The sequence below is a fragment of the Hyperolius riggenbachi genome, chromosome 5 (genome assembly GCF_040937935.1).
Source record: "Hyperolius riggenbachi isolate aHypRig1 chromosome 5, aHypRig1.pri, whole genome shotgun sequence".
Classification (NCBI taxonomy): Eukaryota; Metazoa; Chordata; class Amphibia; order Anura; family Hyperoliidae; genus Hyperolius; species Hyperolius riggenbachi.
The window spans coordinates 205771875-205790181 of record NC_090650.1 but is presented as its reverse complement, the minus strand read 5'-3'; the positions used below and the strand labels follow the sequence as shown (position 1 = coordinate 205790181).

Sequence of the window (18307 nt, the reverse complement as noted above, 5' to 3'; positions counted from 1 at the left end):
TCAGAAATCTCACCTAACATTCCTCTCTTCACCGCAGCTGCAACTTTTGAACTGATCTCACAAGGAATGGCCTTTCTCGATCAATAATTAATCAGCACAACAACTGAACATCGATCGATGTGATGATTTTTCATACAGTTTTTTGTTAGGAGTACATTTTTTATCAAGTGCCGCATCTAATCTATTAAAAATGTAGTAGAATGTATGCCTGCCTTAAAATAAGTTGAAAAGCTCTTTATGTACGTAGGACTTTAATAGAAAAACATGTCTGCTCTACAGACAATTATAATATCCATCATGGTTAAAGTGTATGACAGAAGAAAACAGTTATTACGGTATATCAGTTAAGACACCTTACAGTAATTCCTGGATCTCCCCGCTCTCCTGGTGGACCCTGTAAATAAATACATATCACAATGATGCAAGCATACTTCCTCTAAATAAACATTGAAGTTTGATTGGACCTAAAAGTATGATCCTACTGTCCTCATGGAGTACATTACATACTATACTAACTGAAGTATTCCTATCTGTACTATGGAAAGAGGACGTGAGGTTATAAGCAGACCTTGGGCTTGATTTACAAAAGAGTGCTAACTGTTAGCACGGCCATTTTCGCACGAATTTTCGCATTGCGCGCGCGTTCGCGAATTGTCAAGCAAAACAATACCGTTTTCGTGCGTAAACGCGAATTTTCCCTCGAAATCGTTTGCAATGCGAAGATTCGCGCAAAACCGGCCGTGCTAACAGTTAGCACTCTTTTGTGAATCAAGCCCCTTGCCTTCCTCGCTTCAAGCTTTATTAGGGGAAGCAATAGTGATTGTGTGACCTGCAGATAGATTCAGTCCCCCATCCTATACATTACAGCGGTGGTGTCTACAAACTGCTGCCCAGTCAAGCTGTTATCACATTCATATTTATATACTTCCTAACGTCTTTGTTAAAATCGGCAAATACATATTACTTGTAACCTGCCAATAACAGGGGTAAAGAGACTTTCCTTTTCACCAGTCACAATGAGTAAATGTTTACCTTTAATAAACTGAAAACTCTTCATAAAACATCGGGAAGTAGAAAGCAAGAAAAAAAGAAATTCACTCATACATCACTTGAAGATCATTCAAAGAAATCGGTTTTATTTCCTCTTACCCACCAAACACTATAAATGACCCCTCCCCTCCATCTACAACAACTCTCTCCTCCCCCCCTTCCTGAATATTCTAAATATCCTTCCCATGCTCCCTTTGCAATGTAATAGGGAAGGCATAGTTGTTGCAACCACTAACCTCCTCCTCCTGTTCTTACTATTGGTGAGGGGTGTGGCTATCTAGTAAAATGATTGGTGTAAAAGTTTCTGGGTGTGGGAGGTTGTGGAGGGAACATGGCTGTGCCCTGCCACTGAACTGTGCTTGCATTGTTTCCTGGAGGGGAAGTGGCCAAAGGAATTGGGGGGAATCAGTGCAGTCCCAGTACTGCACTGGAGAGAATCCACTTGAAGATGGAGTCACATGACTGAAGACCTGTAGTTAAATATGGGGATCAGGAATGATGGAGGAGTGAAGGGTTAGATTGGAGGGTGCACTAAAAATTGCCTGCAATTGGTTAAGGTGTTTCCACAGAATGACAGCTTTAGTGAGGATGCTTATAAATGTTATACATTTCATATAATCCAGCATATACATGCAGAACTGCGATGCCAAGCATACAGTTTAAAATGATGACAGATTATAATAAAACCTCTACTGAGGATATTATAGAAAACTTTACATCTCATCAAAATTTCACAGATCATCTCTTTTGAAGGTGCCACAGCAACTTGGGATGTTTCATTTAGTATGTTACTATGTTTTATTTATAGTGATTGTATCGAGTCTTGGTAAGTATATGTATATGGCTCTTTTATTGAAAAAAAGAACTGCTCTTTAAGGATAAAGCACACGCGCGCACGCGCGCACACACACACACACACACACACACACACACACACACACACACACACACACACACACACACACACACACACACACACACACACACACACACACACACGATAAGGCTGATGACATTGCTGATCTCTGCAATAACTGCAGTCGGTAGGGGCAGTGTAGTGTGATATGTACATGTGGTGCAGCTCTGATTTGCACCTCAGGAGTGCGGTGAGCACACCTGTTTTGGGTACCCCAAAACACTGGGTCACCCTCTGGAGAGGCAGGGATGTTTTCTCAAAGCAAGAGGGGTAAATCTGCATATATCTGCATTAATAATTCTCTTTTCCCATAAAAATTAAACACATCTGATTGGCTGTTTGGGGTTCCACCCCCTTTTCTGATTTTGCGCTCAGTCACCCAAATGACTGACTGTGCCAGGTTGAGGCCACTGCTATTAACAGTGTAAGAATGGCAGCAATGTAGATATTCCCCTTGAAATTCAACAGATGTATTTTGATTGACTATTTTAGGCTCCACCCACTTTACTAAATATTAATCCCAGTGTCCCCAGGGACGGATCTAGGGGGGGGGGGGGGGGGCAAGCGGGTATCTTGCCCCAGGCGCAGTTTGTTGAATTCTTAAAAAGGCAGCAAAATGAATGGCAGTTTAGGCGCCAAAACCTGACCTTTAGCCGCCAAAACCTGACCTTGCCCCAGGCGCAACTTGGTCTTGATCCGTCCCTGAGTGTCCCAGTAACCATCTGTGCAAAGTTTAAGAACCCTGCCATTAGCAGTGTAAGAATGGCTGCAGTTTACATTTTCCCAGTGAAAGTTTGTTGGCTTCGTCCATTTTTTTGTAACCTGGACACACAGTCACTCAATTACCAAGTTTATGAGCTTTTGGGTTACTGGCATCAAAATGTGTGAATGGAAGCAGTTTATCCTGCAAAGAAATGTGATTGGCTGTTTGTGGCTCTGCCCCTTTTCTGACTTTGAACCCCAGTCACCCAATAACGGATTGTAGCTGTCACGATTGTGGAACTTTCTCCGTGATCAGAGCACAACGCGTGCGCTGACACGGCGGAAATTCTCCACAAGCGTATATTTGCAGGCACCCAGCAAAAGGTGCTACTCACCTGTAGAGGGAAATTCCTGTTGGCAGATGGCGCTGGGGAGTGCAGAGGAACCAATCCTCTGTACCTCCACAAGTGCCAGACAGGAATTGTACGAAGCGCAGAACGCAATCGCAAGAGAGGCGATTGCGAATGAGATTGAGCAAAGGGATAGGTTGTATGTGTGTGCGCCAATCCAGTCGCCACCCCGCGACCGCGCACACACAACAGCAGATACGAAATAGGAACGCGATCGCGAGAGGTGCGATCGCCAGACGTGACACAAGGCAGAACAGAATAGAATACGAGGGTAGCAAAGGCACAGCAAATACAATAAGGAGATATGGAAAATAACAACCGCTAGCTAACCGCGAACACCGCACTCATTCGCAACAGTGCACGCGGTTATGCGCGATCTCCACGTGATAAGCACAATAGAGACAAGCACGCCTAACTAACCATAAACAGACAAACATGAAACAGAGGACGCGAGCGCTTGCTTAACGGTTACCTCACCGAGCCTGCAGCAAGCGTAGCGGACAAGACAGACACACGAAAAACAGGAACTAGGCAGAAAGGATCCACCGCTCTTCCGCCAGAGCAAGTGTGATCCAAGCAGGAACACAGATCAGAAAGATCCACAGCCGCTAACGCTAGCGGCTAGTGCGATCTAAACAAGACAGATCAGATGAGGTAGCTGGTAGCAACCGCTGCTCCAGCTTACACTCCAGGAACTAGATCAGAAGGATCCACAGCCGCTACCGCTAGAGGCCAGTGCGATCCAAACAAGACAGAACAGAAGGATCCCCAGCGCTAGCAAAAAGTAGCTAGCGCGATCCCAGGAGACAGAACAGAAGGATCCCCAGCGCTAGCAAAAAGTAGCTAGCGCGATCCCAGAAGACAGAACAGAAGAGATAGCTGGTAGCAACCGCTGCACCAGCTATACTCCAAAAACAGAGATCAGAACCATTTCCTGTCAACCACCATAGGGACAGGACAATGGCAAACAGGCAAGACAAGACAGAACAGGCAATACAGATAATACAACCTGACTGGGCTAGCAGGGGAGCCTAAAGCAACCCCCAGGAATTAACTATACTAGATAGCAATGGCTGACACTCCAGCAGTGTCCATCAGGAACAGAGCATGGAAGGGAAATGTCCAGCAAAGCATTCTGGGAAACATAAAGCTCTTATAGTGCCAGTCATCAAAGAAGGCAGGTAGGGGATTTGCATAACGAATGTATGCAAATTCCCCAGCAAGAGAACAGACCAGAAACTTGCAATGGAAAGACAGGTCTCTGTTCCAGAGACCTGCAGCCCACAGACTAGAGGAATGGACAAACAGCTGTCTGCCTGTGCAGCCAGCTGAGCGGATCATCACAGTACCCCCCCTTCTAGGGATGGATTCCAGACATCCCTCAAAACTGGTATCATCACAAAACTCTAACTGAAGACTCATGAAGGTCAGGACAGCCCGACAAGGCCCAATTCCAGAGTCAGTCCATCCGAAACCGACCTCATCAGAAGCAGAAGCCACCGAAACATGCCCATCAGCACTACAAGTCTCAGCGTAACACCCATCAGGACTGTGGACACCAGAAAAGAAGCCATCGACACCCTCCAGACAATACCCACCACCTTCCAAGGAGCGTCCAAGAATACCAAACCTGCCGCAATACCTGTTCGAAGTGTCACTTACAACACCAAAGTCATTGCTGATCGTATTCAGGGCACCAAGCAAAACCTTTCCCGGAATCTCCCAGAACGCCTTGAAGCTCCGCAGAGATCCCAAGAAGCCAGAACGCTCACCAGGCTCACATGGAGAACCACCAAGAACCCCTATGGAACCTATGATCATTCCAGACTCAAAATTAGCAGGACACCCATCAAGATCAGGTCTTTCAGGGGGCCACTTCTGGGCATGCAAGCAGGCAGGCTATATCAGAACATGTCTCCACTGAGGAAGCATCTGAGTACGCTGGTAACCGAGGCACACTTGGGCTTTCTGGGTCACAGAGCACATCGGGGTGCACTAATACAGGAGAAACCTCAGGACATGTCGGGGAACTGCCAACCTCAGAGTCCGACACGACAAGGCCAAAACCAGAACCGGGCAGAAAATCATCACGAGTAAAGGTCACAGGTACTGGTCTTTCAAAAGAAGACTCGGACTCAAATTCAGAATTTTCTGTAACTGTAATATCATCATTGACTACACATGAATGAAGCTCCACAAGAGCTGCAAAAGTAGTCAGCAAGGCAGCAATGCCTACTGAAGTGGGCAACACCTCAGAAGGACCTGGGGGGCAGGAGACATCTCCTACAAGCTCTGCACCCTTTGGGAGGAACTCGGAGACCTTTAGATCATCAAACAAGACCCCAGGAACATCATTTTTCAAGTTGTCTAAGAAGGATTCTGTACTATCCATGTTACAGGGCAAAACTGGAACTTTATTTTGAGAACAGGGCCGATGTCCCAGGGAAGGTTCCACCACAAACTGAGACTGAATTTCATCATCATTAGTGGAACGTACAGGAATATTCACTGGACCACACACTAACTCCCTAACTTTAATCTCGCTGCACCCAGAACTCTGCGTAGTTGTCAAACTAGCTTGCAATTCCAAAACTGCAGAAAGACAGGTAAAAATAGCAGCAATACCTAGGCGAGCCTCTAGGGGTAGGGCAGGAGATATTGTACAAGGCAATATTGACTCATCCAGAGTACTGGGTGGAGAGTCAATACTTTCTTCAGAATCAGACTCGCAAATGTCAATGCAAGTGGACATCATGCCTTCATTCATGGTACAGGGCAGGTTCAGAGAAAGCTTCTCTGGACAAGGCAAAGAAGCTTCAGCATCAGATTCACAAAACCGAAGCGCTGTCTCACTCTTAGATTCGGCTAACAATGTCGAATCCGAGGAGTCAGAACGCAAAATTTGCGGATCCAAGATCGCTTTAGGTTGCGAAACTGACGCTTCCATATCGCAAACTTCCGCGATCTGCGGAGCAGACTGCAAGGCATCTAGGACAGAAACACTGGAGCAACTGTCATCAGGCAACAGGCCTGCACAGGTGCGAACAGAATAAGACATAGATTCATTTGCAAAAGAAATGGCGACATCAACAGGATAAACTTTATTAGGCATAAAAATTTTACTTTTGACGCTGCATAGTCGAGAAATTTTCCCCATAGCAGGGTCACAGACAGAAGATCTCAAAGATCTGTTTCTAACTGACAAAGGATCCCACACATCCTTGAGGAAACCGGCAGACTCATGCCGATCACAATCTGCAGGAACATCCGAGAAACAGGCATCAGATCGCACAGATTCAAACTGCACACTGTCAGGAGAGAATCCTTCGGGATTCGCACAGGAACCAACCACAGCGGCACACTCATACATTTCAGATCGCACAAAGTCAAGACTCTCATGCTTTACCCCAGAAAGGCAGGAACAATCATCCGACAAAGATGTCTCTTTATTGGAATCAATTGGTTGGTGTGTGTGCAACTCATCCAAAATCGTTTGCCATACATAGATCACCAGATCCACATCATCCTTGTCACATTCATCGGAATCAATCAGAAGGTACATAGAATCGAGACAAGCATTCAAGACATCTTCGCTTTTTGCGATGTAAAAATCGCAAAAGGCTTTCCAATCAAAATCGAATTCTTCCAGCAAGGCCCCAATATCCCAGGAAGTAAATGGGGGTTTAAACAGGCCAGTATCCAAATAATCTCCATAGGGGTGGAGTTCAGGAACAAGAACAGATTTTTTAACTGCTTTAATGTAGTGTGCGATCCTACCTATAGCAGGATCCACATAAGCTTTGGATTGGGGCAAAAACCCTGGAAACTGATCAGCAGATGCATTATAAACATCATTATCATACTGCATGGTTTTGCCCATTTTAGACTTGACAGAAATAACCTGTTTATTTGTGGTTGCTAGGGGCAACGGATCTTTCCGCTGGGAAGCCTTCCTAGATCTTTTACGTTTAGACTTAGAGGCTTTGGATGGCTGCTTTGTGGATGAAAGAGTAGATGGAACAGCTGATTGAGCTGCTGACAACAACTCATTAAGGGGGTATGGTAATTGAGGTAATCTCAGCCAATTGTGAATTAAAAAGGCCAAGAATTCCAGGGGTCTTTGACTCAGGGTGGTATGATTTAACACATCATAACCCCACATTAACATTTCGCCCCCCAACAGAATGTAGACCATTTGGGGGGCCCAGGTAGACACTGGGGTGCATTGGAATTCAGGGTTCGCTAACAGTTTCATACACTCAGACAAAAATTTGTCTGCTGATTCAGGTTCAAGTTTTTTAAATCTCTTAAAGGTACAAGAGCCATATTCGACAAAATCGTACAAATCGGAAATTCCGTCTACACTGGGGTTTTGGGTAGGGCTGGACATTCTGTCACGATTGTGGAACTTTCTCCGTGATCAGCGCAGAACGCGTGCGCTGACACGGCGGAAATCCTCCACAAGCGTATATTTGCAGGCACCCAGCAAAAGGTGCTACGCACCTGTAGAGGGAAATTCCTGTTGGCAGATGGCGCTGGGGAGTGCAGAGGAACCAATCCTCTGTACCTCCACAAGTGCCAGACAGGAATTGTACGAAGCGCAGAACGCAATCGCAAGAGAGGCGATTGCGAATGAGATTGAGCAAAGGGATAGGTTGTATGTGTGTGCGCCAATCCAGTCGCCACCCCGCACACACAACAGCAGATACGAAATAGGAACGCGATCGTGAGAGGTGCGATCGCCAGACGTGACACAAGGCAGAACAGAATAGAATACGAGGGTAGCAAAGGCACAGCAAATACAATAAGGAGATACGGAAAATAACAACCACTAGCTAACCGCGAACACCGCACTCATTCGCAACAGTGCACGCGGTTATGCGCGATCTCCACGTGATAAGCACAATAGAGACAAGCACGCCTAACTAACCATAAACAGACAAACATGAAACAGAGGACGCGAGCGCTTGCTTAACGGTTACCTCACCGAGCCTGCAGCAAGCGTAGCGGACAAGACAGACACACGAAAAACAGGAACTAGGCAGAAAGGATCCACCGCTCTTCCGCCAGAGCAAGTGTGATCCAAGCAGGAACACAGATCAGAAAGATCCACAGCCGCTAACGCTAGCGGCTAGTGCGATCTAAACAAGACAGATCAGATGAGGTAGCTGGTAGCAACCGCTGCTCCAGCTTACACTCCAGGAACTAGATCAGAAGGATCCACAGCCCCTACCGCTAGATGCCAGTGCGATCCAAATAAGACAGAACAGAAGGCTCCCCAGCGCTAGCAAAAAGTAGCTAGCGCGATCCCAGGAGACAGAACAGAAGGATCCCCAGCGCTAGCAAAAAGTAGCTAGCGCGATCCCAGAAGACAGAACAGAAGAGATAGCTGGTAGCAACCGCTGCACCAGCTATACTCCAAGAACAGAGATCAGAACCATTTCCTGTCAACCACCATAGGGACAGGACAATGGCAAACAGGCAAGACAAGACAGAACAGGCAATACAGATAATACAACCTGACTGGGCTAGCAGGGGAGCCTAAAGCAACCCCCAGGAATTAACTATACTAGATAGCAATGGCTGACACTCCAGCAGTGTCCATCAGGAACAGAGCATGGAAGGGAAATGTCCAGCAAAGCATTCTGGGAAACATAAAGCTCTTATAGTGCCAGTCATCAAAGAAGGCAGGTAGGGGATTTGCATAACGAATGTATGCAAATTCCCCAGCAAGAGAACAGACCAGAAACTTGCAATGGAAAGACAGGTCTCTGTTCCAGAGACCTGCAGCCCACAGACTAGAGCAGTGGTCCTCAAACTAAGGCCCGCGGGCCGAATGTGGCCCCTTGAGGTTTTTTTACCGGCCCCCTACACACAAAATGTATTGCTTATAGGTGAGGTCAGCTACATCTTTAAATATTGGTGGTCCACATATAGAATAGCAGTGCTGGCACCACCCATCCACATGGAAGCCAGAAAGCTGTGATTCGCTGGTTTCCAATCAAATACCACATCAGGTGACACTGCTGTCGACTGCAGGTTGTCAACTGGGTATGCTTCACTGTCTGGCCTACAAAGACTTCTACGTCATTTTATGTATACTCTGGCCCCCCCAGCAGTCTGAAGTATGTTGACCCGGCCCTCGACCCAAAATGTTTGGGGACCCCTGGACTAGAGGAATGGACAAACAGCTGTCTGCCTGTGCAGCCAGCTGAGCGGATCATCACAGTAGCAGGTTTGAGGCCTCTGCTATTAATAGTGTAAGAATGGCAACAATTTAAATATTGCCCTTTAAAATCAATAGGTGCATTTTGTTTGGCCTTTGTAGGCTCCACCCATTTTCCTGAGTATAATAGAAGCTTGAAACGCAAAATCAAATCTAAACTAAAATTTCAAGATTACTCCCCAAAATCTCTGATCATTTACACTTCCGAGCTGCAGCTGCTAAAACTGTACTAATACGAATGTAAAGATAGCCATACATCTAGCAATTATGGGCATATTCAACCAAGAGAAAAATATCTCTCTGATCAAATCTGATTAGAGAGAGAAACGTTAACTGCCCATACATCACAGGCTGATTCCCGATCGATTTCAGCATGAAATCTCTTGAGAATCGGCTGTGTCCTCCGCCTCGCCGCTGCCCTCCAGTGTATAAATGTGTATAAATGTACTCCCTCTTGCGTGCATTTATACATTATCTGTCTTATGCTGCCCACCGCGCAGTGCTCATCTGTCTTTGCAATTCCTTGCAGGTTATTATATTTATTTATTTATTTATTTGTTGTATTTATAAAGCGCCAACATATTACGCAGCGCTGGACATTAATTTAGGTTACAGACAATATTTAGGGGTGACAAACAGCAATATGACAATACAGGAATACAAGAAAACCAGATCACACAGCACAGTATGAGTACAAGGTAATGCTTAGTCACTGGATGGGAGCATGGAGATTAGGCAAGTTAGGTTCACTCAAATGCATAGCATGGGTGCACAGTAATAGAGGTGCATGATCAGGTAGGACACAAAAGGAGTGAGGACCCTGCCCAAAGGCTTACAATCTAGAGGGAGAGGTAGGGACACAAGAGGTAGGGGACCAGAGTTCGGCTGTGGGTTTAGAGCAATTGTGAGGGGTGGTAGGCAAGAGTGAAAAGGTGAGTTTTGAGGGCCTTCTTGAAGGTGTTGAAGGAGGGGGCTGCCCTAATGGGTGGAGGTAGGGAGTTCCATAGTGTCGGAGCGGCTCTTGAGAAGTCTTGGAGGCGTGCATGGGACTGGGTGATGCGGGGGACGGTCAGGCGAAGTTCATTGGAGGAGCGGAGTGAGCGGCTTGGTGTGTATCTCTGAGTAAGATCAAAAATGTAGGTTGGACAGGTTTTGTGGATGGATTTGTAGGTCAGACACAATATCTTGAATCTGATTCTGGACTGGATAGGAAGCCAGTGGAGGGATTCACGGAGGGGAGCCGCCCTGGTGGAGCGATGGGAGGAGTGGATAATTCTGGCAGCCGCATTCATGATGGACTGCAGTGGGGCTATTCGGGTCTTAGGGAGTCCAGACAGAAGGGCATTGCAGTAGTCGAGGCGGGAAATTATGAGGGCATGGATGAGGAGTTTGGTGGTGGCAGGGGTCAGGAAAGGGCGAATCTTACAGATGTTACGAAGGTGGAAGTTGCAGGACTTTGTGAGGTTTTGGATGTGGGGAATGAAGGAGAGTGCGGAGTCCAGGGTGACACCCAGACAGCGGGCTTGAGAGGTAGGGTGAATAGTAGTGTGGTTAACAGTGACCTGCACATCTGGGAGGTCCAGGGATGACCGGGGTGGGAAGATCATAAATTCCGTTTTGTCTAGATTTAGTTATAGTAATTTTATTGAATTCAATGCAAAAAAAAAATTACTTTGCTGCCAGATGACAGTGCGTGACCCTGGCGTCATCAACACTGATCACTAGGAAATGTCACTATCACAGGTACACGACGAGGGATCAGCACACCAATGGTGAGTATAAGTGCGCTCAGTATAGGTAGCCAAGTATAGGTGCCACAGTATAAGTTAGCTAGCTATAGGTGCCCTGTTACAGGTAATCTAGCTAAAGTTTCACCAGCGTCGTTAGCCAGCTTTAGGTGCCTCAGTATCATTAGCCAGCTTTAGGGACCTCAGTATAGTTAACCAGCTTTAGGTGCCCCAGTATAGTTAGCTAGCTACAAGTGCCCCAGTATAGTTAGCAAGCTTAAGGCGCCCCAGTACAGTTAGCAAGCTTCAGGTGCCCCAGTACAATTAGCAAGCTTCAGGTGGCCCAGTATAGTTAGTTAGCTATAAGAGGCCCAGTATAGGTGCAAACCTCAACGATCCCCCCCTTTTCTCTCCGCCTCCCTCCCTCTCCATCTGCAGCGATAGCGGGTGGACGATCCCCCCTCATCTCTCTCTTTTCCCGCATCCATCCCTCCCTCCCTTCCTCTCCCTCTGCAGTGATAGCGACTGGCCGATCCCCCCATTTCTCTTTCTCCCCGCATCCATCCCTCCCTCCCTTCCACCCTCTGCAGTGATAGCGGTGGCCCAATTCCCCCCCATCTCTCTCCCCGCATCCACCCCTCCCTCCTTCCCTCTCTGCAGTGAGAGCGGGTGGCTAATCCCTCGACCTCTCTTTCTCCCTGCATCCATCTCTCCCCCCTCCCTCTGCAGTGATAGCAGTGGCCAATCCCCCCATCTCTCTCTCTCTCTCTCCCCGCATCAATTCCTCCATCCCTCCTTTCCTCTGCAGTTATAGAGGTGGCTGATCCCCCCATCCATCCATCCCTCCCTTCTTCTCCCTCTGCAGTGATAGCGGTGGCCGATCCCTCCACACCCTTATCCATCCATCCTACCTCTCTCCCACTCCAATGATAGCGGGTGGCCAGCGCTGTTATTTTCTGTGCCTCTAGCCTGTGCCGCTGATCACCCGCTCTGGTCTTCACTGTCCCCAGTACCGGGTTACAGCATGATGACATCTTTATGCTGCATCCCGGTACTGGGGACAGAGAAGACCAGAGCAGATGATCGGCGGCGCGGGTGAGGGGAACGGTGAGTAACAGTGCCGGTCACCTGCTATCACTATAGAGGGAGAGGGAGGGATAGATAGATAGGGAGAGAGATGCGGAGATGGGGGAAATCGGTGAGGGGGTCTTCTACACTTGGCCTCCAACTGGGTAACTTCTAGCTAGCTTACCTATTCTGGGAGCATAGAGTGCTCTAGAAAACTTCCTGAGCGTATGCCCGACACTCTGTTGTGCATATTGCTTTCAGCTTATTTTTCTTGCCCGACACAGTGCTCAAATTTGATTGTCAGTTTTATGCTCCGCCCACTTTCCCTAATTTTTTTTACCTCGTTGCCACGTTTGGGGACTCTGGCTTTATTACTGTGTGAATGGCAGCCTTTTACATTTTTTTCCATTGACATGAATGGGTGAAATCTGATTGGCTGTTTGTGGCTCCACCTAGGTGTGCAGAGGGGATGTGAAACCCCAAGAACATATCATCCCAGGTGGTAAGGGATCTGTATACCAAGTATTATTGAAATCGGTCAAGGTGTTTTTGAGTGATCGTGGCGCACACACACACACACACACACACACACACACACACACACACACACACACACACACACACACACACAGACACACACACACACACACACACACACACACACACAGACACACACACACACACACACACACACACACACACACACACACACACACACACACACACACACACACACACACACACACACACACACACACACACACACTGTACATACACACATATCCTATTTTATATACTGTATATAGATATACACATGCATATATTTCTACATTTTCTAAGGGCATAAAAAACTGTGGGGGGTAAAGGGATCATTTCTCAGCAAAATCATCACAGTAATCCCAAGAGAGATTATAATTACTTTCCACACTATTCTTGAGCTTTACACTGTGCTTTATCTAATCACAGTGTAAAAATAAATATGCAATACTCACAGGAAACCCAGGTGTGCCAGTAAGACCTCGTTCTCCTGGTTGTCCATTAGGTCCAAATTCTCCCTGGACAAGTATACTAAATTACAGATAATCTACTCTGATAGCAATGCATTTATAACAATTTACAGTATATTATGATATATATAGAAACTGAATGTTGTGCCATTTCAGTGTTGAGTAGTCAATCAGTCAGTCTGCCTAGAACTTTAACTAACTGGAATTTCACCAGAAACTAACATTACATTTTTACATCTTACGAAGTTGAAACCCCTTAACCTCCCCCCAGTTGCCTAATACTAAACTTTTCCTGGCATCCAATCTTTACCTCCCTCTTGGGTCGCAACCCGAACCTCCCTCCTGATGCATAACCCTAACCTCCCTCCTGATGCCTAACCTTAATCTCCCTCCTGATGCATAACCCTAACCTCCCTCCTGATGTATAACCCTATCCTCCCTCCTGATGCTTAACCCTAACCTCCCTCTATATGCATAATCCTAATCTCCCTCCAGATGCATAGCCCTAACCTTTCTCTGGATGCATAACCCTAACATCTCTCTGATGCATAACCCTAACCTCCCTCCTGATGCATAACCCTAACCTCCTTCCGGATGTATAACCCTAACCTCCCTCCGAATGCTTAACCCTAACCTCCCTCCTGAAGCATAACTCTAACCTCCCTCCTGATGCTTAACCCTAACCTCCATCCGGATGTATAACCCTAACTTCCCTCCGGATGCATAACCCTAACCTCCCTCCTGATGCATAACCCTAATCCCCCTCCTGATGCATAACTCTAGCCTCCTGTAACGATCGGTGTAACACAGAGAGGATCTGATTACCGGTGATCTGCAGTATCACTAGGAATACAGATATATACCAGATTATTGATGATCTGCAGTAGCACCGATAATCAGATATATATGCTAACCTCTGGACACCTGAGTAGAGTAGTAGTGTTTGGTGCAACAGTAATACCTAGAGGACTAGGCCTCAGGGCAGTAAAGAATACTGCACAAATTCCTTCCGGAGACCTGAACTCTCCAAGAGGGGAGAGTAGGAAGGACAACCTAGAGTGACACTCAGGAGGGAGTGTCACTATCAGGACTGGGAACCGCCTCTGACAGTAAGGTCGGTTCTCGAGGTCGGACAAACCAGGTCGTAACCACACAGACAGATACAGTACAGATTCAGAAGGCAGATGCGGGGTCTAATAAACAAGCAGGGTACGGCAACAGGGTATCGGAAATATCGAGGTACAGAATCAGGAGGCAGATGCAGAGTCTTAGGGCGAGCCGGGGTTCGGCAACAGAGTATCAGACTAGCAAGGTACAGGATCAGAGTACAGAAGAATAGTCAGGCAAGCAGAAGGTCATAACAAATAATACAGTATAATTTCCTAACGCTAAGGTGTGAGATCCGTGGCCGTCAACACCTTTGGAAACTATGCTAGAACACAGATACAGACAGGTCTGAGTGCTACCACGAAGTGTTCGCAATGCCAGACAACCAACAACTGAACAGCCAGCAGTATATATACACAGATACTCTCCAGCACCTCCCTAAGTGGTGGACCAATGAGAAAGAGCAGAGTTGTCAGCTGACTGACCAGGTCAGCTGACCTCTTTCTGGCTGCCATATAAGCTCTGCCTCTCCGCGCGCACGCGCGTCATTCTGAACCTAGAGGGACTATGAGTCCCAGCTACACAAACACCGTCTTGCAACGTTCCTGCTGCCCCATGCGCGGGGTTGATCGCACCACTGGCAGCACTGGCGGTGGTCCCGCGCTGGGACAAAGTATCGGTAGCAGGGTCATGCGCGCTAACCGCCGCGTCAGACGCGGCGGTTTCTCTGCGTTCCGCCATGCCCTTCCCGGAAACAGCCGCCTCATGCTGTACAGAGGCGGCTGTCTTTCCGCGTTTCCTCACAGTACCCCCCCCTCGAGGAGTGGCCTCCGGACAGCTCCTTCCAGGCTTTTCTGTATGTAAAGTGTGGAACTCCCTCTTCAACTTATCAGCATGCATGCGGCCCTCAGGTACCCACATTATTTCCTCAATACCATACCCCTTCCAGTGCACTAGATATTGTACTGAGTTCTGCACAATACGTGAGTCCAAAATTTTCTCTACTTCATACTCAGGCTGACTATCCACCATCACAGGAGGAGGAGGAGTAGGACCCACATGGACTGCAGGCTTGAGCAGGAACACATGAAAGGACCTTACCCCACGCATGCTGGCGGGAAGATCAACGGTATAAGTAACGTTGTTGATCTTTTTCGCTACCGGGAACGGACCCACATACCTGGGACCAAGCTTGTCTGAGGGTTGTCTCAGGGTCAAGTGACGTGTGGATACCCACACCAAGTCTCCTGGCTGGAACCTCCACTCCAAAGAACGTCTCTTGTCAGCTTGACCCTTTTGACTTTGAAATGCCTTTTCCAAATTATTTTTCACCGTCCACCAAGTGTCTTTAAATGACCTCTGCCAGGCCTCCAGAGCCGGAAACGGAGTGGAGGCCACTGGCAATGGGGAGAACTTGGGCGATCTCCCTGTCACTATCTGGAACGGGGAAAATCCAGAAGAAGAACTCTTCAAATTATTTTGTGCGAATTCTGCGAAGGGCAGAAATTTTACCCAGTCATTCTGTGCCTCCGCAACGTAACATCTTAAAAACTGTTCCAAAGATTGATTGACCCGTTCAGTCTGCCCATTTGTCTGTGGGTGGTAGCCTGACGAGAAAGACAGCTTCATACCCATTTGGTGACAAAATGCCCTCCAGAATCTAGAGACAAATTGGACTCCCCGATCTGACACTATGTTTTCCGGAATGCCATGCAGCCGGAAAATGTGCCCGATGAATAAGTCGGCCAATTCCTGGGCCGAGGGGAGTCCTTTCAAGGGCATGAAATGGGCCATCTTGCTGAAGCGGTCGACTACCACCCAGATGACCGACATGCCTTCAGACTTGGGGAGCTCACCCACAAAATCCATGGACAAGTGGGTCCACGGTTCACTCGGGGCGGGCAAAGGCTGCAAAGTACCGACAGGTGCCAGCCGGGAGGGTTTACTTTTAGCACAAATTGCACATTCCCTAACAAACTCCTTGCAATATGCTGACAGGGAAGGCCACCAGGCACACCTGGCCACAAGATCTTGTGTTCTGGCTGCTCCGGGATGTCCAGCATTCTTGTGCGCATGGAACATCTCTAAGACCTGGAGGCGGAAGGGCAGAGGAATGAACATAACCCCTTCAGGCTTCCCTTCCGGGATGTCCTGCTGAAAGGGACTTAAAGTCTCCTTCCAGTCATCCCAAGTATCGATTGCAGCCAGCACTAATTTTCGTGGAACAATAGTCTCAGGGACGGAGGGCTGTGCTGTCTCTGGCTCAAAGCACCTGGACAACGCATCTGCCTTAACATTCTTGCTCCCGGGAGTATACGTAATAATAAACCTGAATCGAGAAAAAAACAAAGACCATTGAGCCTGATGGGGGCTCAACCTCTTAGCCCCCTCGATGTATTCCAGGTTCTTGTGATCAGTGTAAACCGTAATCATGTGTTCTACTCCCTCTAACCAATGTCGCCATTCTTCAAAAGCCAACTTAATGGCCAGGAGCTCCCTGTTGCCTATATCGTAGTTTCTCTCGGCTGGGAAGAACCTACGAGAGAAGTAGGCACAGGGGTGCATACGACTCTGCAAACCTGACCGCTGAGACAGCACAGCCCCCACCCCGATCTCTGAGGCGTCTACCTCCACAATAAAAGGGAATAAGGTGTCCACGTGTCTAAGGATCGGTGCAGAACAAAAGAGATCCTTTAGAGTGGAGAATGCCTGAACAGCTTCTGGAGACCAATGAGTGGTATCTGCCCCTTTTTTGGTGAGGCTGGTGAGGGGTGCAATAACAGTGGAGTACCCTTTAATGAACCTTCTGTAGTAATTTGCGAAGCCTAAAAATCGCTGAAGTGACTTCAACCCAACCGGCTGAGCCCATTCCAGAACTGCGGAAACCTTGGCAGGGTCCATGGACAGGCCTGTGGTGGAGATAATGTATCCCAGAAAGGTGACAGAGGTAACTATGAAGATACATTTCTCCAGCTTGGCGTACAATGAGTTCCGCCTCAGTTTTTCCAATACAAATTTTACATGACTCCTATGCTCAGAGAGGTTGTTGGAAAATATAAGTATATCATCTAGATATACTAGAACGAACCTCCCCAACACCTCCCTGAAGACCTCATTGATGAGCTCTTGGAAAACGGCTGGGGCATTACATAACCCGAAGGGCATCACCAGGTATTCGTAATGCCCGTCGGGTGTATTAAAGACCGTCTTCCACTCATCGCTCTTTCTTATCCGTATCAGGTTGTACGCACCCCGTAAGTCTAGTTTCGAAAAGACCTTGGCATTGGTGACCTGTGTGAATAAGTCATCTATCAGGGGCAACGGATAGCGATTCTTCACCGTAATCTTTTTTAGGCCCCGGTAATCAATGCAGGGCCGTAGGCCTCCGTCTTTTTTCTTAACAAAAAAGAAACCTGCCCCAGCAGGCGACCGGGACGGGCGAATGAAACCCCTTGCCAAATTTTCACGGATGTATTCCTGCATGGCCATTTTTTCAGACCCAGATAAATTGTACAAATGGCCCGGGGGGGGGGGGGGGGGGCATACAACCTGACATCATTAATAATTCAATAGAGCAAGCAAAGGAAAAATCCAGGATGTGATTGAGTGCAAAATGTCTTTATTGATAGCCACTACAATTTTAAAATCAATTAAAAACAATAAGACCAACCTGGACCAAATAATCCCTATAACTCAATAATGTATAGAGCCCAATACCAGCACTTAGCTTGGTAAAATATATGTGTCACAGTCTGAGCTTCCTGCGATAAATAAAGCACAGTATCTGGACAAAAAATATACCAAATACTTGTAATTGTATATAAGTATACTGTGTCGCAGAGAATGATTCAGACATGAAGGCACATATGGGGCAATCCCAGTATCAACAAAAAGGCCCCCCACCCATAAACTGCCACTGATGAGGTGCTAGTGCGTATTAATATAATTATAAAGTGCTCAAAGTGCAACTTGACATAGGTTAACAACTAGATATAAGTGTTATAATGCATGTGACAACAATTATAAGAAAAAAGGTTGAAAGAGGAGAGCTAAGCTCACGAATAAATGAGAACAGTGAAAAGGGATATATGGCA

General features: G+C 47.2%; 1 protein-coding gene across 1 annotated transcript in view; it reads right to left on the bottom strand.

Moving 5' to 3' along the window:
* The window catches only part of LOC137518568 (collagen alpha-2(VI) chain-like), a 131689-nt gene that overhangs the window by 24117 nt on the left and 89265 nt on the right, over positions 1–18307 (bottom strand). The window contains exons 12-13 of the mRNA XM_068236616.1: positions 13092–13154; positions 359–394 (exon numbers count right to left, since the gene is read on the bottom strand). Of these exons, the coding sequence (XP_068092717.1) occupies positions 359–394; positions 13092–13154 (99 nt within the window). The remainder of the gene's footprint in view (positions 1–358; positions 395–13091; positions 13155–18307) is intronic.